This window comes from Thalassophryne amazonica, chromosome 15, assembly GCF_902500255.1.
Source record: "Thalassophryne amazonica chromosome 15, fThaAma1.1, whole genome shotgun sequence".
Lineage (NCBI taxonomy): Eukaryota > Metazoa > Chordata > Actinopteri > Batrachoidiformes > Batrachoididae > Thalassophryne > Thalassophryne amazonica.
In genome coordinates this window covers 63082363-63108516 of record NC_047117.1, presented here as the reverse complement: position 1 = coordinate 63108516, position 26154 = coordinate 63082363, and the positions used below count along the sequence as shown (strand labels likewise).

At 45.3% G+C, this 26154-nt stretch overlaps 1 protein-coding gene across 1 annotated transcript in view; it reads right to left on the bottom strand.

Moving 5' to 3' along the window:
• usp43a (ubiquitin specific peptidase 43a) overlaps positions 1-26154 on the bottom strand; it is a 388273-nt gene that overhangs the window by 24293 nt on the left and 337826 nt on the right. Inside the window, exon 13 of the mRNA XM_034187735.1 lies at positions 10290-10539. Coding sequence (XP_034043626.1) covers positions 10290-10539 — 250 coding nt within the window. The remainder of the gene's footprint in view (positions 1-10289; positions 10540-26154) is intronic.

The following is a 26154-nucleotide window of genomic DNA, read 5'->3' as shown; positions in this document are numbered from 1 at the left end:
TAAATCATAGTTACATCTCCATCTGTATCTAGGTGCCATTTTATTTTGGCACTTCTGGTCTTTGTGTTCAGTGGTCATTGCTAGCTACTTTACAGTCTTTAATCCTAGCAGGGTGTCTTCAACACACACCTGCGGGACTTTTACTCCCTCTGTACTATATATACACTCACTGGCCACTCCACTAAGTACACTTGTTCAACTGCTCATTAAAGCAAACACTGAATTAGCCAATTATGTAGCAGGAACTCTGTGCATTTGGGCACATAGGCATGGTCAATGAACTCTCATTTTTATGCTAGAGTTTGCATAAAAATGGGTATAAAAAGTGATAGTGAATGTGGTGTGGTTGTGGATGTCAGATGGGTAGCGGGATTTTTACACACTACTGTGCGCAGCATTTGTTTGGGCAAAAATGCCTTGTTGATGGCAAAGGTCAAAGAAAAATGGCCAGACTGGTTTGAGCTGAAAGAAAGCCACTAGTAACTCAAATAACCACCAGCTAAAGTATGCAGAAGAGGATCTCTCAATTCAACACACTGAACCTTGAAGCAGATAGACTGCAGCAACAGAAAAATCACACTGGGTGCCACTAATGTCAGCTAAGAACAGGTAATTGGCACTACAGTGGACATGGGCTCAGCAAAACAGGACAATGGGAGACTGGAAAAATATTCTGCTGCAACAGTGAGATGGCAGGGTCAAAACTAAATGGAAACAATATAAAAGCATTGATCCATCCTGTCTTGTAACACCAATTCAGGCTACTAATGGTCATGTAATGGTGTAGAAATTGTATGATGCCATTATAACAACATGGCCCAAAATCTCTGAAGAATGTTCAGGCCATGAGGAACTGCCATGAGGAATTAAACCAGTTAAGATAGTTTTGATGGCAAATGGTGGTACAACCCAGGACAAGCAAGGTACACCTCAAGGCAAACTTATACTCAGCGTTATATACTGGCTAGGATGGAGCCTTCTGTCTGCTCTCTGCAAACATTTCATCTGTATGTGTGTCTCTTTACTAAAAGCTGATGAGTGAAAGATTCACATGGATATTGAGGTGGAATATCTACAAATTTTTGGATTTCTGATGTACATTGGACAGGAATTGTTTTCCTGAGTGGCACAAATATAATTTGTGTGGCATGTTATTGAATGTAAATAGCCACAAAAAAATGCCTGAAGCATTTCCTACATTTGAATGTAAATAGTTGTATATAACTTTGTTTATGCTACATTTTTACATATATTTTTGAAATTTACAATTTATATTTGCATTGTAAGTTATAAAAATGGTTCGTTAAACATATTTCTGGTTTTCACAGTAAAAAAAACCTAACTTTTTCTGATTCGGATATTAGGTTTTGGGTGAATTTAGGGTCACTGTTTTAATGCAGTATGTCAGTTTATCTTCCCCCCTGGATAACTTCCCCCCGGGGGAAAGATATCTTAGGATATCTTAGGAAGTTGTCCTAGGATATCTTACCACTCACTCGAGACATATATACTGTTACACCGGACCATGTGTTAAGCTAGTGGAGGTGAAGAAAGCGAATGAGCCCAACGTCAGCAGCATATTCGGGCGATACTGTAGGTCTTCGCTGCGCTCTGTCCGTACTGTCAACACCTCCGTCTGATATTTCCCCGTACAGACCTCTCGCTCTGTTAATAATCCTTTATTATTATGAATTATAATTATTATTATTATAATTATTATAATTCTTCTTCTAAGGTCTAAGTTCGAAGGTTCAAAAAACATTCTGGACTCGCACGCCTTTCCAACTTATTATATAAACTTTGCATAATTTATGTCACGGGTTCTGTTCAAAAATACTTTAAAAATGTGACACTGATAGCTTAGTCAAGAATTCTCTCAGCAGTGTATTTTATTCATGGCCAGCAATTCCAATAAGTAACATCATTTACAGTGAAAAGGAGGCTCAAACACAGTTTGTTCATAAAAGTTACAGTAGCGCAGCATATGCATCAGGACCACAGCTCCAACACAATCTGACTCTACATGATAAAACATCCCCCTCTAAATACCTAGAGCCCCGCCCCCGGGCATACCAAGAGATAATCAAAGGGGGATGTCTAAACATTGCCCAAAAGCAATCCATAACACAAAAACAGAAAAGACTCAACAAAATAATAGAAATTCATTACCCATCTTCGGTAAACAGAAATAAATCATAAAATGTGACAAATCAGACAAACATTTTACACACACAAAAATGGTTCAGCCCTAGGTCAGCTGGTTGCTTGGAGCGCCACGATGCACTATTTGAAGCGCAACCAGGAAGCGTCTCGGTTTGGCCCAATGGATGGCTGAGAGCTGCGCAGCAACAAGTGAGAGAGTTTGTGAACGTTCATTGCCCAGGATATGTATATTGTAGGCGCAGAGTGTGCACCCTCAAATGCGCTACAAACGGAAGAAAGTGTACATGAGTTCATGCAGGGGAAACTGTGCGCACGTTCCCTGGGCACAGAGGGAGAGAGAGGGAGGGGCACGGTGCCACAGGCACCCCATCACAATTTTTATATACACTACCCAATTTAGAACCTGTGGATCCCCACAGGCAACGTGCTAGTTTCTAATAATAGCAGAAATAATAATAATTTTTTAATAACTAAAATTAAATCAATATTACTCTGGGCCTGAGTTTTACTAGAGTTCTGCACTGTTTAATTGATGAGCTACATAAAAACAAGATTACTTAATTTAACTTTTCTGCATAACTACATAACTGATGTCTAAGCTCAGGCATTACTTGGCCTGTTTGAAGTTTTAGCTTTAATATCAGGACATTTAGAGTTCAAGAAGCCATAAATATTAAAAGGATTATGGCTCCTGGATGTATTTGATAGCTGTATGAAGTTTGATTAACAGATAAACTCCATTGTCAAAGTAAGATTTTTCCAGCTACGTCTTCTGGCTGAAGTAAAGTCCTTCCTCAGTTGACATGATATTCAGACGGCCGTTCTTGCTTTCAGCAGCTCCAGACTTGATTATTGTAATGCCCTTTATGCTGGTGTTAAACAGTGTTCTCTTGCACGCCTCCAACTTTTGCAAAATGTTGCTGCTTTTCTTTTAATGAACACTTCCAGAGGTGAGCATACAGTCCCCTCCAAAAGTATTGGAACAGCAAGGCCAATTCCTTTTTTCTGTGTGTTTCACTGGAGACATCTGGATTTAAGTTCAAACAAGAATTCAGAATTTCAGCATTTATGTTGTGCGGGCCGCCAGAAGAGGAGGTACTGCTGGCCCACCACCAGAGGGCGCCCTGTCTGAAGTGCGGGCTTCAGGCACGAGAGGGCGCTGCCACCTCCCAAGAGCGGCCGGGTTGACAGCTGTCACTCATCGGCTATGACAGCTGTCACCAATCATCTGCGCCTCACCCCAAATAAAAGCAGGACGACACCTTCACCACGTCGCCGAGATATCGTTCTTCCAAGGAGGTAACTCTCTCAGCCTGAGAATTCCTAAACGTTGTTTTCAGTTGATACATTGTTACAGCTGTCTTCCCGAAGGACCGGCGTATGCTGCGACTGCTTCGCTCTGCATTCCGCCAGATAAGTAATTAGACAGGAGCTGCACGAGCGTGTGATTAGAGGTGGAGGTGGAATAACCACCATCCTTGTTACGGGGTGTACACACACCCACACCTGACTGTTTTTGCTCTTCGCCAGCAGTACCAGATCCGACACGCGGAGACGGTGGCCACCTGGGGGACTCGGGACCTGGCGGCTCCAGTATCCTCCTGGTTCGGTGGCGGAGGAAATCGTGTGGTTCCGGTTCTTCTCCAGATGGACGTCTCCTATCGTCGAGCCTGCCCACACGACACCTTTATTAATTGACTTTGTATTCATTCTATAATCTGCTGTGTGTAGTTGTGGCATTCACAACAGTAAAGTGTTCAAATTTAACTTCTCCTATTGTCCGTTCATTTGCGCCCCCTGTTGTGGGTCCGTGTCACTACACTTTCACAACAGGATATCTCGGCCGCTCATGGACTCCGAGGGGCGTCACCCAGCAGTTGAACGGCCAATGGGAGAGCAGGGTGCACAGGCGTCTGCAGGAGGCGTGATTGGTGAGTTGCAGCACATCCTCACCGCCTTTACGGCTCGGTTGGATCAGATGACCGAGCAAAACATCCTCCTGAACCGCAGGGTGGAGGCTCTCTCCGCACAGGTGGCAACGAGCACTCAGGGCGCTGCTGCAGCTCCTCCTCCTGCCGACCCTGTGCAGGATATAAATGTTCCACTGGTCGTTCAACAACCCCTCCCACCATCCCCTGAAGCATACATAAGCCCCCCAGAGCCGTACGGAGGTTGTGTGGAGACGTGCGCAGACTTTCTTATGCAGTGTTCGCTCGTCTTTGCACAACGTCCCGTCATGTACGCGTCTGATGCTAGTAAGGTAGCTTATGTGATTAATTTGCTTCGAGGAGAGGCACGCGCTTGGGCTACGGCGCTTTGGGAGCAAAATTCACGGCTCCTTCATACGTACACTGGGTTTGTGAGGGAGTTTAAAACCGTGTTTGATCACCCTAACAGGGGAGAGACCGCTTCAACTGTGCTACTGTCAATGAGACAGGGACGCCGGAGCGCAGCCGCTTATGCAGTCGACTTCCGCATTGCGGCTGCGAGGTCCGGCTGGAATAACCCTGCGCTCCGTGCCGCCTTCGTACATGGACTGTCGTCGGTCCTGAAGGAGCACCTGGTGGCCAAGGACGAACCGCGGGAATTAGATGGGCTTATCGACCTCGTTATACGGTTAGACAATCGTTTGGAGGAACGCCGTCGGGAACAAGACAAGGGGCGTGGCCGGGCACGCGCCGTCCCTCTTCCTTCTGGGTCCGAAAAAGGTCCGCCCTTCCCACGCTCCATGGCCTCTATGCCCCGTGTGGCTACAGCTCCCCCTGCTGACGAAGCTATGGACACGAGCAGGGCCACATTCAGACCACCGAATAGACAGAGGAGGCTTCCCCGCGGGGCGTGTTTTGTTAGTGGCTCAATTGAGCACCAATTGAGAGACTGCCCCGAACGGTTAAAACACCAACGCCCGCCCCTAGAAACTGGGCTTAGGGTGGGCCAAGAAATTCACGTGGGACACACACATATTTCCACACGACTCCCAGTTACAATCCTTAGCGGGGATTTAACCCTTCAGGCCCCAGCACTGGTAGACACAGGGTCAGAAGGGAATCTGCTAGACAGCAGATGGGCCAGGGAGGTAGGGCTCCCTCTGGTGGCGCTTCCTTCGCCATTGCAGGTGCAAGCACTGGATGGCACCCTACTCCCTTTAATCACACACAGGACACTATCAGTAACTCTGGTGGTGTCAGGGAATCATCGGGAGGAGATAGAGTTTTTTGTGACTCCCTCTACCTCCCGTGTGATTCTGGGGTTCCCATGGATGTTAAAACACAATCCCCGGATTGATTGGCCATCCGGGGTGGTGGTTCAGTGGAGCGAGACCTGCCATCGGGTGTGTTTAGGATCCTCGGTCCCTCCCGGTTCCCAGGCTAAGGAGCAGGTCAAAGTCCCTCCCAATCTGTCGGCGGTGCCGGTTGAGTACCACGATCTTGCTGACGTTTTCAGCAAGGATCTGGCACTCACCCTTCCCCCGCACCGTCCGTACGATTGTGCCATCGATTTGATTCCAGGCGTGGAGTTCCCGTCCAGCAGGCTGTACAACCTCTCACGACCTGAGCGCGAATCGATGGAGACCTACATCCGGGACTCCTTAGCTGCCGGGCTGATCCGGAACTCCACCTCCCCGATGGGAGCAGGTTTCTTTTTTGTGGGCAAGAAAGATGGCGGTCTTCGTCCATGCATTGATTATCGAGGGCTGAACGAGATCACGGTTCGCAACCGATACCCGTTGCCTTTGTTAGATTCGGTGTTCACCCCCCTGCATGGAGCCAAAATATTCACAAAGCTGGATCTTAGGAACGCATATCACCTAGTTCGGGTCCGGAAGGGAGACGAGTGGAAGACGGCATTCAACACCCCGTTAGGTCATTTTGAGTACCTGGTCATGCCGTTCGGCCTCACTAACGCCCCCGCGACGTTCCAAGCTTTGGTAAACGACGTCTTGCGGGACTTCCTGCACCGATTCGTCTTCGTATATCTGGACAATATACTCATTTTTTCTCCGGACCCTGAGACTCATGTACGCCATGTACGTCAGGTCCTGCAGCGGTTGTTGGAGAACCGGCTGTTTGTGAAGGGCGAGAAGTGTGAGTTTCACCGCACCTCTTTGTCCTTCCTGGGGTTTATCATCTCATCGGTGAGAGACTGGCCCCAACCTACGAGCCGTAGGAAGCTGCAACAGTTCCTCGGCTTCACAACTTTTTACGGGAGGTTCATCAAGGGGTATAGTCAGGTAGTTAGCCCCCTGACAGCCCTGACCTCACCAAAGGTTCCCTTCACCTGGTCGGATCGGTGCGATGCCGCTTTCAGGGAGTTGAAACAGCGCTTCTCGACTGCACCCGTCTTGGTGCAGCCCGATCCCAGTCGCCAGTTTGTGGTTGAAATGGACGCCTCTGAGTCAGGGATAGGAGCCGTGCTATCCCAGAGCGGAGAGACCGATAAGGTCCTTCACCCGTGTCCCTATTTCTCGCGCAGGTTGACCCCAGCAGAACGGAACTATGACGTGGGCAATCGAGAACTCCTAGCGGTGAAAGAGGCTCTGGAGGAGTGGAGACATCTGTTGGAGGAAGCGTCAGTGCCATTCACGGTTTTTACTGACCACCGGAACCTGGAGTATATCAGGACCGCCAGGCGGCTGAACCCCAGGCAAGCCCGCTGGTCACTGTTCTTCGGCTGTTTTGACTTCCGGATCACCTACCGCCCCGGGACCAAGAACCAGAGGTCGGATGCCTTGTCCCGGGTGCATGAAAATGAAGTCAAAACCGAGCTGTCGGATCCACCGGAACCCATCGTACCGGAGTCCACTATCGTGGCCACCCTTACCTGGGACGTGGAGAAGACCGTCCGGGAGGCCCTGGCACGGAGCCCGGACCCCGGAACAGGGCCAAAGAACAAACTGTACGTCCCACCAGAGGCCAGGGCTGCCGTCCTTGACTTCTGTCACGGGTCCAAGCTCTCCTGCCACCAAACTGTTGCATTCTTCATTTGTGATGCTATTCAGGCTTTTACCGCAGCTTCTTTCAGTTCTCGTTTGTTTTGGGGAGTTTCTCCCTTCAGTCTTCTCTTCAAGAGGTAAAACCTTCCACTGTTTCCCCCTGATGAAGTCCTTTGTTTTGTTGGCAGTGTGCTCTGGGTCATTGTCATGGTGCATGATAAACTTCCTCCCTCTTAGCTTGGATGCATTTCTCTGTTAATTTGGCAGACAAAATTTTTCTGTACACTTCTGAATTCATTCTGCTGCTACCAGGTCATTCATTGTCAATGTCAGTTACATCATGAATAAAAAGTCTGCGGGCCACAGAGCTTTCTCTGATCATACACCTGTTTTGTGGAATGATCTGTCTGTGGAGATAAAACAGTCAGATTCTGCAGAGACAATCAAGTCTAAACTTTAATACAAATTTAAGACTATTTTCCCTCTCGCATGGTTAGCATACTGTCATAGTATGGAACTCTGCTTCTGATCCCTTTAATGTATCTTATTAGCAACAGAACAGGTCTGACTTCAGCCTCACTTCATCTAAATTCTGGGTCTGTCAGTGAAGCTCAGAGCTAGATGCCAGCGATCACCTTAGTATTCTCTCTGCTTCCCTGTCGATTTGCTGCTGGTGAACTCATACCTTAGGTGCAGTTTTTCAGGCCAACTAGTTCTGCTCTTTTCCTCTCTGTCTGAGGTACTGACCACACACTGACTGACCCTGGCCCAGCACCACCAAGCCACTGGACTGACCTCGGGATGCCACACCTGATCCACGACTGGCCAGAGGTCCTGCCCTGCAGCCTCCCATTGCTGGACATTATATATCAGAAACCCAAGATGGACTCTCCTGTATTTTCAATTAAGGACTCTGTTTTTGTTGCTCTTGTGTTTTGTCTGTTTGTAAACAAACTTTTGTACAATCTGTAAAGACCTTGTAATTGTTAGAATGGCCTAAGCAGTGGGTCACTCCTCTGGGTCTGGTTTGCTTGAGCTTTCTTCCTCATTATCACCAGATGGAGTTTTTTTCGTACCACTGTCGCCTGTGTGCCTGTTCAAGGGGGTTGGTAAGGTTAGACTTTACTCATGTGAAGCACCTTTGTTATGATTTGGTATTATACAAAAAAATAAATAACTGAATAAATGGAAATACAACATCAATAAATATTAATGAGCCTGTTCCAGAAGCAGTCATGCAAGCCCAAGCCACGACATTACCTCCACTGTGCTTCACAGGTGAACTTGTATGCTTCAGCTCATAAGTAGTTCCTTTCTTTCTCCACACTTTGGCCTTTCCATTCCATTCTACTTTGATGGAGATTAATCTTGGTCTCATCATCTATAAGATTGTGTTCCAGAACTTTTGTGGCTCATCTCTGCACTTCTTTGCTAATTCTAATCTGGCCTTCTGATTCTTACCACTGATGAGTTGTTTGCATCTTGTGGTTTGGCCTCTATATCTCTGCTCTCAGCGCCTTCTTCAAACAGTGGCAAATAGTGGATTGTGATACTGTCACCCCTACACTGTGGAAGCCGTTGGTGATGTCATTTATTGATGTTTTTTGGGTTTTCGTCACAGCTCTCACAATATTTTTGAGATCTGTGACTTTCTCAGCTTCAAAAGGGCTCGCTTTTCTCCCATAAACAGCTCTCTGTTCTTCTTGTTGGTTAATCCTCTTTAACAAGAAATGCAGTCTTTATAGGTCAAACCCAAGGCCAAAACCTAGACTAGTCATGTAGAGCTATTCTATGTTTGAACAATCAATCTAAAAGACCTGGACAACAAGGAACACCTGTCAGTCACATGTTCGAATAGTTATGCTCACTTGAAAAATGCGTGGATTCAAACATAGGGCAGTACGTCCTGAGTTGTTTGACACATCTAGATGTAAATACCAGCAAATAAGATGAAATTCTTTTGATCTTAAACTCAAATGTCTTCAACAACATAAACAAAGGAATTGGCCTTGCTGTTCCAATACTTTTGGAGGGGACTGTATTATGCCAGTACTTACTCACTCCACTGGCTTCCAGTAGTTTGTTGAATTCATTTTAAGATTTTAATGTTTGTTTTGAAATGCAAGTGCAAATCTTACTTGTCTGAAATTTTAACTCTCTGCACTTACAGTAGGACATTACGGGCATCTGGTCAACTTTACTTAAATGTTCTGAGGTCAAAATATAAACTCTGGGGTTGCAGGTTTTTTGCTAAACCCAAACTGTGGAACACGTTACCTCCTAATTTACGCACTATTTCTTTCCCAGCACTTTTTAAATCAAAGCTCAAGACTTATTTATTTCAAATGGCTAAAAGCCAGCTAGCTTCATAGTGAAGTAGAGCAAAGAAGGAGTTTCTTTCACCAAAACAGATCAAATCTAGGCTTGCATCACAGATGAACCTTCTGGCAATTTGTAAAATCCACCTCTAGACCACTTCATCATGAAGCTGTATAACGTTTGATACAAAATGCAAAGCTTGCACTGTCCACAGTTTCTCCAATCACAGCCACATAAGCCTATAACTTCTTCTGGGTTGTCTGGGTGTCTTGGTGGCTTTCTTCACTCTTCTCCTTCTTGCACAGTTACTCAGTTTTTGAGAACTGTCTACTCTATGCAGATTTACCATAGAGTGCTATATTGTTTGTATTTCTTTGTAATGATGTAAATAAAGTCCAAAACATATTCAGTGGCAGCTTTACCATCAGACAGCCTCGTCCACAACTACCATTCAGCTACCACTGCTACTCTGTCATTGATAAAGGGGGCAATACATAGTATTAGGAACAGGGGTATGTAAACCTTTGATCAGGGTCATTTGGTTAGTTTCTGTTGTCATTTTGATTTAAAAAGTAAACAGTTGTTTGACAATAAATGGCTTCACCCAACCATTAACCATGAGTGAAAAAAAGCTTTTGTGTTATCATTTATATTCTCTGAAAAATGTAAAAAAAAAGTAAACTTTTGAGCACAACTACGTGCGCACGCACACACACACACACACACACACACACTTATAAAAAAAAAACTTGTCACTTATGTAATCAGCCTTTTCAAGATTTACTGTCCTGCTCAACTTGACTGTACATAAAGAAATAAAATTCATGGATTTATTTTTGAAGGAGTTAATAAGACTTCAATGTTTGTCTCATACCAGTGTAATGACCTCCATGCATCCCTCCATGATGGTTACACACAGCGTAGAGGTCATACAGATAGTCATGGGAGAGGGTCATGTCAGCAGCTTGGTGGTGATGTCCTGAGGGCTGCTTCCATGAGGGGGGCCAAGCCCCCAAATTCAAGTTCCTCATACTCTGGCTCCTCTTCACCACATGGGGAGCCATGTCCAGTCCAGTCAGAGGGAACTGTACCAGGGTTGACAGCTTGTTCCTTCTCTCACCTACCTGTTGATCATATACACAATAGATATTTTTCCAAGTTTAACAAAAATCACATATTTTTCTCAAAACCCCTCAGGGGTGAAGCGCCCCCCCCCCCCCCAAAAAAAAAAAAACAACAACAGCCACGAATTAGTTAAACAAAATGCTGCAGCAAATGCAAATTTAATGTTTCATGCTATGCAGTGCTGTGAAAACATTTTGACCTTCCTGATTTTCTCAAATCCTGCATACGTACAGTATATGAGTATATGGACAACGACCACTTTTTGTAATTTTATCTCTGTACACTATCACCATGGAGATGAAATAAAACAATCATGGTGTGCTTGTAGTGTGGCCTTTCAGCTTTTATTCAATGAATTTACGACAAACTTTTTATTTTACTCTGGACAACAAACATGTCTAAATTGAATGAGTGTATTTTAGTATATGAAAACAAACAACACTCAACACGGTTCTTTATGGAACTTTAGGGACTGACTAAATACTTTTTTGCCCCACTGTATCTTTGGGCAGTTTTGTCCATTCCTTTTGCTGCACTTCTCAAGCTCCATCAGGTTGGATGGGGAGTGTCGGTGCACAGCCATTTTCAGATCTCTCCAGAGATGTTCAGTCAGATTCAGGTCTGAGCTCTGGCTGGACCACTCAATGACATTCATAGAGTGTCCTGAAGCCCATCCTTTGATATTTTAGCTGTGTGCTTAAGGTCATTGTCCTGTTGAAGATGAACCATTGCCCCAGACTGAGGTAAAGAGCGCTCATCCAGCAGGTTTTCATCCAGGATGTCTCTGTACATTGCTGCATTAATCTTTCCCTCAATCCCAACTAGTCTCCCAGTTCCTGCCTCTGAAAAACATCTCCACACACTGATGCTGCCACCACCATGCTTCACTGTAGGGATGGTGCCTGGTGCCTGGGAGATTCACTTGTCAATATCCAGACGGCCCCCTGCCAAGACCAACCCAAACTTGGTGTTACACTTCTTGCCAACTTGTAGATGAAGAAAACCAGTTTAAAAATATGGTGTAAACCAATTCTATGAAAGTTTTGTAATTTTGCCATGAGTTTTACTTCTAATTTTTTTACTTCCATGCATTCATGCACATCAGTGCAGTACTACTGTACATGAGGCACATATGAATATTGCTCACTTTAAAAAGCTTAAAAAACATTGTGCTTTACTTTTTATTTTTGTTGGTCTTGGCACAGTTCCATTCTTGTGAAACAGGATAACAATACACTATTACAACTTTTCCATGACTTTTACTTCTAATTGTTTACTTCCGTTAATGCATACATGCGCATCAATGCAGTACAACTGTACATGCGTCATGAGGCACATATGAATATTGATCCTTTAGAAAAGCTCTCTAAAAAAATGCTGTACTTTACTTTTCCATCTTTTTCCCAGTTCCTGCCGGTGAAAAACATCCACACAGCATGATGCTGCCACTATCATGCTTCACTGTAGGGATGGTGCCTGGTTTCTTCCAAACATGAAGCCTGGTATTCACGCCAAGGAGTTAAATCTGTGTCTCATCAGACGAGAGAATTTTGTTTCTCATGGTCTGAGAGTCCTTCAGGTGCCTTTTGACAAATTCCAGGTGGGCTGCCATGTGCTTTTTACTAAGGAGTGACTTCCATGTGGCCACTCTACCATACAGGCTAGATTGGTGGATTGCTGCAGAGATGGCTGTCCTTCTGGAAGGCTCTCCTCTCTCCATCGAGGAATGCTGGCACTCTGACACCTTGGTCACCTTCCTGTGGACTCTAATTAAGCTGTAGAAACATCTCAAGGATGATCAGTGGAAACAGGATGCACCTGAGCTCAATTTTGAGCTTCATGGCAAAGGCTCTGAATACTTATGTATATGTGGTTTCTTAGCTTTTATTTTATTTTTAATAAATTTGCCAAAAAAAAAAAAAAAATACATAATGTTGTATGAAATCCCTAGTTCAAACACTGCAAAAGAATGTGCATGTCAGGTACGCTTTGTGCAATCCAAGTATATGTACATGTAAGGGTTTTTCTTTTCATTTTTACTCATTTATTTTTTCCATTTATTAATTTATTGCATGTTGTTTCGGTTCAACTGTTTCCTTTCACTGTTTTTTGTTTTTCAATGAAGGCCTTGGAGGATAGGAGGGAAGACTGTTCTGTATGAGTACAGTTAAGTGTTCCAGTCTTTGTTTTGCAAATTGAAAACTTCTACCTAAAAACTATGAATGCACCAAAGAAGAAGAACAAGAAAAAAAAAAAAAACAGTTTTAAAAACTGAAGAGGAGGGCATGTCCCCAGCCTCCCTTGTAGCACTGCCACTGACATCCAATTTTTTATATGGATATATCATCATATTATTTCACTTCATTTCAATGCAGCAGATACATGGATACTTTCAAGACGTGAGAATGGTCCAGTTGTCTGCCACGATAGTGCCATCCAGGACTGGGGCTGATTCCGTGGTGTGGTGTGTGTGGCGATGTGTGGCACCAGCTCATGCTCCCAGACCTCACCTGAATTGTGGGTGCTATATATAGATTCAGCTGAGCATAATGCATGTGTTTCAGGATGGAGTGAAGCCACCAAATAAAACATTTTCTTCCCATCTGCCCGATGTGTCTCAATTTGAGAATCTGTGAATCTGCACTTTGCCACAGTTCTCTTTCTACTGCCATGGCGAACAACCTGGCATGCACACAATGTATTTACATGCAAGTGATTAGTTGAGGGAGTGCGTACATCCTACATGTAAGATGGGAGTGGAAGGCAGGTTTGAGCAAGTTTGTACCCCTTCAATAATGACAGAGACCTATGAGGGTGGACCATACATTTGCATGCCACTGTAACTGGTGAAAACAGTGCATGCTGATTTTTCCAACTTTAAGAGTACACACAATTCTGGCCAAGAATCCATGAAGAGTTTTATCGATGTGCCCTTGCTGTTTAAAATACAGCAAGCCTGATATCTCCAGGGTGAAGCTTTCAAGTGGATAGTGTAGTAGGTATAAGGACATAAGAAAAAGGCAAGCTTACAGTTTATTTGCAACACAGTGTACATACAGTGTACACATATAAGAAAGAAAATTTGAACTAATAATGATGACAGAAACACTCTAACCTTGGTTTCCTGCATCAGAAAACTCGGGATGGATTTTAAATGGATTCTTCCTTTGAACTATAATTTCCCTTTACAATACAATCACGGTAATATTTTGATAGAAGCAGAAGAAGAGTAATTCACTGAGCAGTACTTCAAAAGCCTGATGTTAATCAAATGACTTTATTAACGTTACATAAATAATAAAATGACTATTATTAATGCTGGTAGAACTAACACCAGAGAGTGGGCTGCTAAAATGGCTGAAGGTTTATCATGAAGAAATGCGAGTGTGAAATCAGGGGCAGCTGACTTTGAGGAACAGTGAATGCTTGTGGGTGAAATTACCTTAGTTGACCAAATTGGTTGCTTGGAATAAGGAACAGCATAACCTCCATGATGTTCACAATCACTGCCCTAAATGTTTACAGTCACTTTTTAAAGTATACTTTATTCATATGTTTATACACACACACACACACACACACACACACACACACACACACACACACACACACACACACACACACACACACACACACACACACACACACACACATATATATGTACATATCTCATATGTATTTATTTAGTGGCATATAGTACCTCTGCAGGAGCATCCCCAACTTCATCCCCCCCGGACAATGACAATAAACACTATTCTATTCTATGTTACAGGAATCTTAAGGGATAAACAGCTGAGACAGGTCAGTGCTATTATATCTGATTTTTGTGCACATCATCTGCTCTGGGTTGGTTTCTGGAGTCAGTGACTGTTGTCAGGAATAGGTGGGGAACTAATGAGCCACTTGGGAGCTCCACTGTGGTGGTGACAGTGTCATCTTCCTGGGTGACACTGAGAAGGATTTGACAGAAACTCAGGGCCAATTATGGGGAAAATTGAATGACAGCGATTTGGAGGAATGTTCCATCAAAGTACTCAGTGTTAGAAAATAGAGCCAAATGGAGACTTGTTTTTTCATAGTTGAGATGGGGAAATGATGACCAAGCATTGAAAAACCAATGAATTCTGAAGGACACAGCTTGGTGGTGAGATGTGGTATAAAGATCATTTCTGTGAATACATGACAACCATTTAAGCATCAACAATACCAGTTGTTGTCCTGACACTGAAACTGCCTCTCCATCTGTGTGGTGTTTTAAGGCAGTGGTTGCCAAGCGGTTGGTGCCCTTGCTTTGAAAGCAAAGGGTTTCCAGTTCAAGACCATTCATTCCTATTCTCCATGTTAAGTGGAGTCCCATCAGAAAGGGCATCCGGCATAAAACTTGAGTCAAAACAACATGCAGATCCACATCAAATCTGTTGTGGCAACACCAAGTGAAAAATGTAGAAGCCAAACAAACCTATTATTTGCAGCATGGAGGCTAGGGTGGTTCAAAAAAATAAAAGTTGGAAATTCATTACTCTCACCCCTTCATTTTATGATGCTTTGGGAAAAAAGAAAGCCTGCCAAATATTTTTGTCATACATTAATATTTAGAGGTAGCACATCATAGCTGGAGGTTGTAAATATATCAGTTATCGCTGCCCGAGTGCCCGTGCAATAGGTTATCCATTATCCAGTATCTAATCACATCACTTATAAAGAGGATAGAAGTTAACCACCTGAGTGTAACTAAAGTATAATTTTATATTCAATTTAAAAATATACCTGGGTTTAAATATTTCTCATAAACAACATACTTTCAAAAATGTTATTTTAGGCTACAAGCTGAAAATTTTGCTTCAATTCACAGCTTCTTTTCTTTCAGATCTTTGGTGATGGTGAATCTAACATGAGATAAATGTAAAAACAGACACTTGCTGACTTAACATGCTTAACCATTAACTGGAAACTTCAGTAAAACATGTCAGCTACTAGAAGTAGAACATTTGTATACCTTATTGGTTCCACCGACTGAAATAAAGGGAAACAAATTGCCCTGAAATGGGCAAATACTCAAGGTATTTTTCTTCAAACACACTGATTTGAAGAAAACTGTCCATGATGCTGCTGTGACCTCTATAGACATGGCAATTCCTTTTTGGGAGAGAGCTAGAATCCCACTGAGGGCAAAGCAGCATCTGATCACAAAGTTAGAAAAGGTGTTCGGAAAATGGAAAACATTGAAAAAGACCAAGAATCGCAATACAGACAAGCAGAAGAAAGATGAAACAGTGTTTTGTGAATCTTTGGAGGACTTGTTTGACATGGCACATCAGGATGTCCTAACAATGATAAAGTTTGAAGATGACAGACAGTTCCTACTTGCTCAGCGAGAGAAATGTAGAAGGGGATGCATGGCAGGCATAGATAAAATACAAACTGCCAAAGAACAAAGAGCAGAAAAAAGGAAAGCTGCAGAAGCAAAATACAAAGAGAAACTGGAGGAGCCTGGACCATCTAATGTCTCACTACCTGACACTGTCTCCAGCCAGAGTAAAGAGAACACAGAAAGTCCAGATGAAGAATTTGTTGTGCCAGTGCCACAAAAAGCCAGTAAAATTAAAGCTGTTGTAACACCAGGACTTGCAGCAGCATTGGATAGGACCAAAACAACAGACAGAAGTGCCACCTATATTCTGACTGAAACGGCAGCAAGTCTTAAATATAATTATCATGTAAAGGATGTTCTCTTATGTTACACAGCTGTATAATTGGTTCTTGTGCTGATTCATACATTTTTGAATATTAAGTACTGCAAGGCATAAAGAATATTATTGTTTGGAGCTAGATCAAAATATATGTGGAAATATATAAAGCATAGACTTATTTAAATCTATCAATAATGAAACAGTATTTCATCAATAAAATGAAAATGCAATGTTTGATTGTTACAAAATCTTCGCTACCCCAGTATGTAGGTACTGTAGGAGCATGATACATGTACGAGAAGAACTGCATCTCACAATTCATATTTTAGTGTTAACTATTTTATGGGATATGAAAAGATTTGATTTTCCAATGTATTGCCATAATTTCTGTCCTGACATATCAATATTAAACTGACAGAAATAATTTGGAAATATCTGGAAATGACCATACTATATGACAAAGTTATTGCCAGCAAAATCTTTAAGGGCTGTGTGCTACCAGTAAAAATTATTAGAGTTTTATGAAATTGTACATGATGTGTTTTTATGTTAGGTACAACAAATTTAATCCTGAGAAGACTGCCTTGCATCAGTGAAAAGCTGGATGTCTAGCCATTTCTGACTTTTAAACTCTGACAAGACTAAAATGATGGTTCTTGGTCCAGTGAGACATCGGCATTAATTTGACCAGCTAACACTTAGCATAGGCTTGTGTGTTATACAATGACAAAGTGAGGAACCTTGGGGTAATTTTTGATCCTACGGTGTCCTTTGACCTCCACATTAGAGATATTACGAGGACTGCTTTCTTCCACCTGCAAAATATAGCGAAAATTCGCCTCATCCTGTCTATGGCTGATGCTGAAACCCTGATTCATGCATTTGTTTCCTCTAGATTGGACTTCTGCAATGTTCTATTTTCTGGTTTACTGAAGTCCACCATTAGGGGTCTCCAATTGGTTCAAAATGCTGCTGCCAGACTTTTGACAGGAAGTAGAAAGTTTGACCACATTACACCCATTTTGGCATCTCTTAACTGGCTTCCTGTCCCTGTGAGATCAGATTTTAATTTTCTGCTATTACCCTATAAAATTATTCACGGATTAGCACCTCCCTACTTAGCTGACCTAATTAAACCCTACGTACCGGCCCAGGCTCTGCGTTCTCAGGGTGAATAAAAAGTTTGCTTCCCTAGTGTGAATAAAAAGTCTGCTGGTCACAGAACTTTCTCTTATCGTGCACCTGCTTTGTGGAATGATCTCCCTGTGTCTACCCTTTTATTTTATTAGTAAACATAGCGGGCCGCTGCCTCAACTTTATCTAAAGTCTGGGTCTTTTAGTGAAGCTTAGGGCTAGTGGCTGGCGATCACCTTCATATTTCCTTTGTTTTTCTTGTTGCTTAATGCTGACAAATTATACTGTATTTGTTGTCTTTCTGATGCCTGATTCTGTTTTCTTCTCTCTGTTTGAGGTGCTTCTCCATCCAGAGATGGGGGTGGTGTCTTTTTCCAGCCTGTGCACCAGCATGAATGCCAAAAATTTCATGTATATTCATTTTATCAGTTGTGTTGGGCTTCTTCCTCAAATCATCAGAGGGAGTTTTTCCTTACCACTGTCACCTGTGTGCTTGCTCTAGGGGCTGGTGAGGTTAGACCTTACTTGTGTGAAGTGCCTTGAGAGAAATTTGTTGTGATTTGGCTCTATATCAATGAAAGAAACTGAACTGATGACATCATGTAGGGCAGGACTATTCAACTGGTGGCCCATTTATCCATAAATATTAATAAATACACAATCAAAAGCCTATACAAAGTGCATTCGCCAATTTTCGGCATTTTACGACACTGTGGAGCTTTGCAGCGCGTTGAATCCTTTACGGCACATCAGCACTGTTTCCAAACAGCCCCACATCACAAGGCATTGCGGGCACTTGAACAGTTGGTGGCGGTAATGTACCGTATTGGTTTGCAAACCACCAGTAAACTCAAACGAAGAAGAAAACAGGGCGCATTCAAAGGAGAAGAGACGTAAAGTTGACAACGAAAATAGAAGATTTAATGATGACTGGCCTGGTAAATATGTGTTGTGTGGGCCGCCCGAAGAGGAGGTACTGCTGGTAACCTCTCAGCCGTTTCTGTGCCGTTTGCACATTATTTACTACTGAGTTTGCAGTCGTAACCTTTGTACGCTCGCAGCTTGGAGCTGAGTTTTGTGGAGGTTGGAGGGAGTTGGCGTTTCCTGCTCCTCACTTTCCTGAACCTTAAGTGAACTATTGGTGCTCCACGTTCTCAGCGTTCCTGTTTCTGGGAGTGGTGGATTATTCCCTCAGGAAGGAATTGTGACTCTTTGCTGACTGTTTACTGGGTGTCCACACACCCACCATTAACCTGTTTTTGTTCCTGCCAGCAGTGCCGGATCTGACAGCTGGAAGCAGAGGCCACCTGGGGACTCAGGACTTGGCGGCTTCGGCATACTGCAGGTCTCCGTTGGCGGTGGAACCTTGTGGGCCCCGGCTCTTCTCTGGATAGGCGTCTCCTACCCTCGGGCCTGCCCACACGTCACCAGTTGTATTTTGTGATTGACTGTCTAAAAGCAGTATTCGACCTGTTGTGCACATTTGCCGCAATAAATTGTATTTATTGGTTTATCTATTGACCGTTCATTTATACCCCCTGTTGTGGGTCTGTGCATTAGACTTTCCTCAACAGGATATCTCGGCCAACGTCATGGATCCTGACCCGTTGAACAGTCCATGGAGACGCAAGGTGCACAGGCTTCTGCAGGAGGAATAATGGGTGAGTTGCAGCAAATCTTGGCCGCCTTCACTGCTCGGTTGGATTTGGTAACCGAGCAGAATGTACTACTCAATCGTAGGATGGAGGCTCTCACCGCATAGGTTGAAGCACGTACACAGGGCGCGGCTGCTGCTCCTCCTCCTGCCGACCTGTTGCTGAACAGGGACCCTCCAGTGGTCGTTCAACGGACCCCCCCCCCCCGCCATCCCCTGAAGCATACATAAGTCCCCAGGAGCCGTACGGAGGCTGTGTAGAGACCTGCGCGGACTTCCTAATGCAGTGCTCGCTCGTCTTCGCACAGCGCCCGGTAATGTACGCGTCAGACTCCAGCAAGGTGGCTTATGTCGTCAATTTGCTTCAAGGTGAGGCACGTGCCTGGGCTACGGCGCTTTGGGAGCAGAATTCACGGCTCCTAACAACATATACTGGGTTCCTAAGGGAGTTCAGACAGGTGTTTGATCACTCAAATTGAGGCGAATCTGCTTCCACTACGCTGCTGTCCATTCGACAGGGGCGTCGGAGCGCTTCGGAGTATGCAGTCGACTTCCGCGTCGCGGCCGTGAGGGCCGGCTGGAATGCGGTAGCGCTCTGCGCCGCCTTCTTAAAAGGACTGTCTCCGGTCCTGAAGGAGCACCTGGTGGGTAGGGACGAGCCGCGGGATTTAGACGGGCTTACTGACTTGGTTATACGTTTAGACAACCGGTTAGAAGAACGTCGATGGGAGCGAGCCGAGGGACGTGGCTGGGCACGCGCTGCCCCTCTCCCTTCCCGGTCCGAAGAAGCCCCGCCTTCCCCACGCTCCAGAGCCAGAGTGCTCCGTGTGACGACAGCTCCCCCTGCTGATGAAGCTATGGACATGAGCAGGGCCAAAATGAAATTAGAAAACAGACAGAGGAGGCTGGCCCGCGGAGAGTGCTTTTTCTGCGGCTCTAACGAGCATTTGCAGAAACAATGCCCCAAGTGGTTAAACACCAACGCTCGCCCTTAGAGACTGGGCTAAGGGTGGGCCATAACACAGACGCGGGTAATGTACAAAAATCTGCACGAATCCCAGTTGTGATCCTTTGTGGGGATTTAACCCTTCAAGCCCCAGCACTGATCGACATGGGGTCAGAAGGGAATCTGCTAGATAGCAGATGGGCTAAGGAAGTGGAGCTCCCTCTAGTGGCCCTTCCTTCTCCAGTGAAGGTAAGGGCACTAGATGGCACCCGTCTTCCACTAATAACACACCAGACACAGCCCTTAACACTGGTTGTGTCTGGAAACCACAGGGAGGAGATGGTGTTCTTTGTAACACCTTCTACGTCCAGAGTGATTTTGGGGTATCCATGGATTAGTAAGTACAATCCCCGGATCGACTGGCCGTCTGGGGTTGTGGCTCAATGGAGCGAAACCTGGCACCAGGAGTGCTTAAGATCCTCGGTTCCACCCGGTGTGATTGCTACAGAGGAGGATCGAGTCCCACCAAATCTCACGGCGGTACCGGCTGAGTACCACGATCTTGCTGACGTTTTCAGCAAAGATCTGGCACTCACGCTTCCCCCGCACCGACTGTATGATTGTGCCATTGATTTGATCTCGGGCACTGAGTATCCGTCCAGCAAGCTGTACAACCTCTCACGCCCCGAGCGTGAATCAATGGAGACCTACATCCGGGACTCTTTAGCTGCCGGGTTGATCCGGAACTCTTCCTCCCCGTTAGGTGCGGGTTTCTTTTTTGTGGGCAAGAAGGACAGCGGACTCCGTCCATGCACTGATTACAGAGGGCTGAACGAGATTACGGTTCGCAACCGATACCCATTGCCCCTGTTGGATTCAGTGTTCACGCCCCTGCATGGAGCCAAAATCTTTACAAAGTTGGATCTTAGGAATGCGTATCACCTGGTTCGGATTTGGAAGGGAGACGAATGGAAGACGGCATTTAACACCCCGTTAGGTCACTTTGAGTACCTGGTCATGCCGTTCGGCCTCACTAACGCCCCCGCAACGTTCCAAGCATTGGTAAACGACATCTTGCGGGACTTCCTGCACCGGTTTGTCTTCGTATACCTAGACGATATCCTCATCTTCTCCCTGGATCCTGAGACTCATGTGAAGCATGTACGTCAGGTCCTGCAGTGGTTGTTGGAGAACCGGCTGTTTGTGAAGGGCGAGAAGTGCGAGTTCCACCGTACTTCTTTGTCCTTCCTGGGGTTCATCATCTCCTCCAACTCCGTCGCACCCGATACGGCCAAGGTAGCGGCAGTGAGAGATTGGCCCCAACCGGCAAGCCGTAGGAAGCTGCAACAGTTCTTCGGCTTCGCTAATTTCTATCGAAGGTTTATCAAGGGCTACAGTCAGCTTGTTGGTCCCCTTACTGCCCTGACCTCCCCAAAAGTTCCCTTCACCTGGGTGGATCGGTGCGAAGCCGCGTTTAGGGAGTTGAAACGCCGGTTTTCTACTGCACCAGTTCTGGTGCAGCCCGATCCCAGCCACCAGTTTGTTGTGGAAGTAGATGCCTCTGACTCAGGGATAGGAGCCGTGCTGTCCCAGAGCGGGGAGTCCGATAAGGTTCTCCACCCCTGTGCCTGAGTGGAGACACTTGTTGGAGGGAGCTGTGGTTCCATTTACGGTTTTCACTGACCATCGGAACCTGGAGTATATTCGGACCGCTAAGCGTCTGAACCCCAGGCAAGCCCGTTGGTCTCTATTTTTTGGACATTTTGACTTCCGGATCACCTATCGCCCCGGGACCAAGAACCAGCAGTCAGATGCATTGTCCCGGGTACACGAAGAAGAAGTCAAAACGGAGCTGTCGGATCTATCTGAAAACATCATCCCGGAGTCCACTATCATCGCCACATTGACGTGGGATGTGGAGAACATTGTCAGGGAGGCCCTAACGCATCACCCGGACCCCGGCGGTGGACCATCAAACTGTATGTACGTCCCACCAGATGCTACGACTGCAGTATTGGACTTCTGTCATGGTTCTAAGCCCAGGCCCAGGAGACTGCAGACCTCCTGGTCCACCACGTCGTACGTCTGCATGGTATCCCAACGAACATTGTCTCGGATCGTGGTCCCCAGTTCTCCTCGCAAGTCTGGAGGAGTTTCTGTAGGGAACTGGGGGCCACCGTGAGCCTTTCGTCCGGGTACCACGCTCAGACCAATGGTTAGGCAGAGCGGGCCAACCAGGAGTTAAAACAGGCCTTACGATGTGTGACATCCGCGCATCCGACGGCTTGGAGTCAACATCAGGCCTGGATCGAGTACGCTCATAACAGCGAAGTCTCGTCTGCAACCGGCCTCTCCCCGTTCAAAGCGTGTTTGGGGTACCAGCCCCCATTGTTTCCGGCTGTGGAGGGAGAGGTCGGGGTTCCCTCAGTCCAGGCCCACCTCAGGAGGTACCGTCGGGTGTGGCGAACAGCCCGCTCTGCCCTGCTGAAGGCCCAGACGAGGGCGAAGAACCATGCAGACCGCCGACGCGCCCCGGCCCCAGAATACCAGCTTGGGCAGGAGGTCTGGCTGTCAACCAGGAACATTTTGCTCAATACAGAGTCACAGAAACTGATGGACAGATATATTGGACCTTGCAAGATCGCCAAAGTCATCAGTCCAGCCGCAGTGAAGCTGAAACTCCCAGCTTCACTGCGGATCCATCCAGTTTTTCACGTCTCCAGGATTAAACCATATCACACCTCAGACTTTTGCACCCCCGGACCAGCGCCGCGTCCTGCCCACATCATCAACGGCGAGCCTGCGTGGACAGTCCGCAGGCTCCTGGATGTTCGCCAGAGGGGTCGGGGTCTCCAGTATCCGGTGGACTGGGAGGGTTACGGACCTGAAGAACGCTCCTGGGTGAAGAGGAGCTTCATCCAAAATCCGGCCCTCCTGGCCGATTTCTACCAGCGACACCCCGACAAGCCTGGTTGGGGGTCCTGTTGTGTGGGCCGCCCGAAGAGGAGGTACTGCTGGCCAACGCCAGAGGGCGCCATGCCTGTTGTCGGGTTTCAGGCACCAGAGGGCGCAGTTGCCACCCAGGAGCCAGGTCTGACAGCTGTCAGCAATTCATCATCATCAGCACCATAAAAGCCTGGAGGAGACACCACACCTCTGCCGAGATATCAGCTTACCTCAGAGGTAACCTCTCACCTCTCATTTCTGTGCCGTTTGCACATTATTTACTACTGAGTTTGCAGTCGTAAACTTTGTACGCTCGCAGCTTGGAGCTGGGTTTTGTGGAGGTTGGAGAGAGTTGGTGTTTCCTGCTCCTCACTTTCCTGAACCTTAAGTGTACTATTGGTACTGCATGTTCTCAGCATTCCTGTTTCTGTGAGTGGTGGATTATTCCCTCAGGAAGGAATTGTGACTCTTTGCTGACTGTTTACTGGGTGTCCACACACCCACCATTAACCTGTTTTTGTTCCTGCCAGCAGTGCCGGATCTGACAGCTGGAAGCAGAGGCCACCTGGGGACTCAGGACTTGGCGGCTTCGGTATACTTCAGGTCTCCGTTGGCGGTGGAACCTTGTGGGCCCCGGCTCTTCTCTGGATAGGCGTCTCCTACCCTCGGGCCTGCCCACACATCACCAGTTGTATTTTGTGATTGACTGTCTAAAAGCAGTATTCGACCTGTTGTGCACGTTTGCTGCAATAAATTGTATTTATTGGTTTATCTATTGACTGTTCATTTACGCCCCCTGTTGTGGGTCTGTGCATTACACTTTCCCCAACAATATGTGCATGAAGAAAATGCCAAATCCTATGTGCCTGCTATGTTCTGACTGTTGCTTGGTGAATAAGGAATATATCGCATGGAGGCACTTTTACAACTCACTCCAGTTTTGTCAATGAATATCCACCGGGTTCTGATGCTCATCAAATAAAAATGAAAGGACTTAATATGAACTACAAGCGAAGCACTGCAATCTTCTCCCGTAGCTGCACTCTGCAACAGAAGACAACAGCAGCATCCCTGCGTGTTGTGGGTTCTTGCGAAAAAGAAAATGCCATTCACTGACTCTGAAACAGTGAAAGAATGCATATTAGCTGCCGTCGACGAGGTGGTAGCGGATGAAGCTGAAACAGCAGGTAATGTCTTCAAACAAGTCAATCCCTCTGTCAGGTATAACAGCTGCAAGACGACTGGATATTTTAGCCACAGACGTTTTCGAGACTCTTCTAAGTCAGTTGAAGAAAGCTGAATTCCTGTCGCTGGCTGTGGATGAGTCAATGGACAGCTCCGATACAGCACAACTTTGTTTGTATGTGTGGTTTTTCAACGGTGACTGCCAATTAGGATATGTTGGGCCTCATTCCACAGGAAGGACAAACAACAGGGGAAATAATTTTCCAAAAGATTATTGCTTTTTTTAAAGACAATGGACTAGACCTTGAGCGTGTTATCCTGCAGGTTACAGATGGAGCTCCCTCAATGACAGGAACGGTCAAAGGACTGTCTGCACAACTGTCTGGTGTTGCACCAAAACTACAGTCTCTCCACTGTCTCGTTCACCAGAGTGTCCTCTGCTCTCAGTTTAGTGGTGAGTTGAAAAGTACCACAGATTCTGTGATTGCTGCAGTGAACTTTATCAGAGCAACATCCAGTCTTCAACACAGGTTGTTTCGCAGACTACTTGCTGATATGTCAGCTGAGCACTCTGACCTACTTTTACACAACAATATCAGGTGGTTAAGCCAAGGCAATGCACTTCAGAGAGTCTGTGAACTGAGGAAGGAAATGATCACCCTTCTATGTGAATGCAAGCACAAGAAGGCTGAAACATTTCTGACAAAAATGCTGGATGAGAAATTTGTCTCAGAAATGTGCTTTTTAAGTGATATCATGCATATTTGAAGGGTCTTAATCTGAGTCTTCAGAGGAGGATAAAACAGTGGCTGATGCGGTTGAAAAGCTGACTGCTTTATAAAAAAAATAGACATTTTCACATGTGATCTTAATGACAGGCTGCTGCAATTTCCCACACTCAGTGACTTCATTAGTATATACTTTTGATGTTCTGTTAAATAAAAATGGAAAAAGAAATGCAGTAGCATTTGTCTCAATTGTACAACCCCTGGCAAATAATTATGGAATCACCGGCCTCGGAGGATGTTCATTCAGTTGTTCAATTTTGTAGAAAAAAGCAGATCACAGACATGACACAAAACTAAAGTCATTTCAAATGGCAACTTTCTGGCTTTAAGAAACACTATAAGAAGTCAGGAAAAAAAATTGTGGCAGTCAGTAACGGTTACTTTTTTAGACCAAGCAGAGGGAAAAAAATATGGAATCACTCAATTCTGAGGAAAAAATGATGGAATCATGAAAAACAAAAGAACGCTCCAACACATCACTAGTATTTTGTTGCACCACCTCTGGCTTTTATAACAGCTTGCAGTCTCTGAGGCATGTACTTAATGAGTGACAAACAGTACTCTTCATCAATTTGGCTCCAACTTTCTCTGATTGCTGTTGCCAGATCAGCTTTGCAGGTTGGAGCCTTGTCATGGACCATTTTCTTCAACTTCCACCAAAGATTTTCAATTGGATTAAGATCTGGACTATTTGCAGGCCGTGACATTGACCCTATGTGTCTTTTTGCAAGGAATGTTTTCACAGTTTTTGCTCTATGGCAAGATGCATTATCATCTTGAGAAATGATTTCATCATCCCCAAACATCCTTTCAATTGATGGGATAAGAAAAGTGTCCAAAATATCAACGTAAACTTGTGCATTTATTGATGATGTCATGACAGCCATCTCCCCAGTGCCTTTACCTGACATGCAGCCCCATATCATCAATGACTGTGGAAATTTACATGTTCTCTTCAGGCAGTCATCTTTATAAATCTCATTGGAACGGCACCAAACAAAAGTTCCAGCATCATCACCTTGCCCAATGCAGATTCGAGATTCATCACTGAATATGACTTTCATCCAGTCATCCACAGTCCACGATTGCTTTTCCTTAGCCCATTGTAACCTTGTTTTTTTCTGTTTAGGTGTTAATGATGGCTTTCATTTTGTTGGGCTAGTGTAAGTACACGGACCCACAACAGGGGGCGCAAATGAACGGACAATGGAATAGGTCAAATAACAACACTTTACTGTTGCGAACGTGCACAACAAACACAACAGATTACA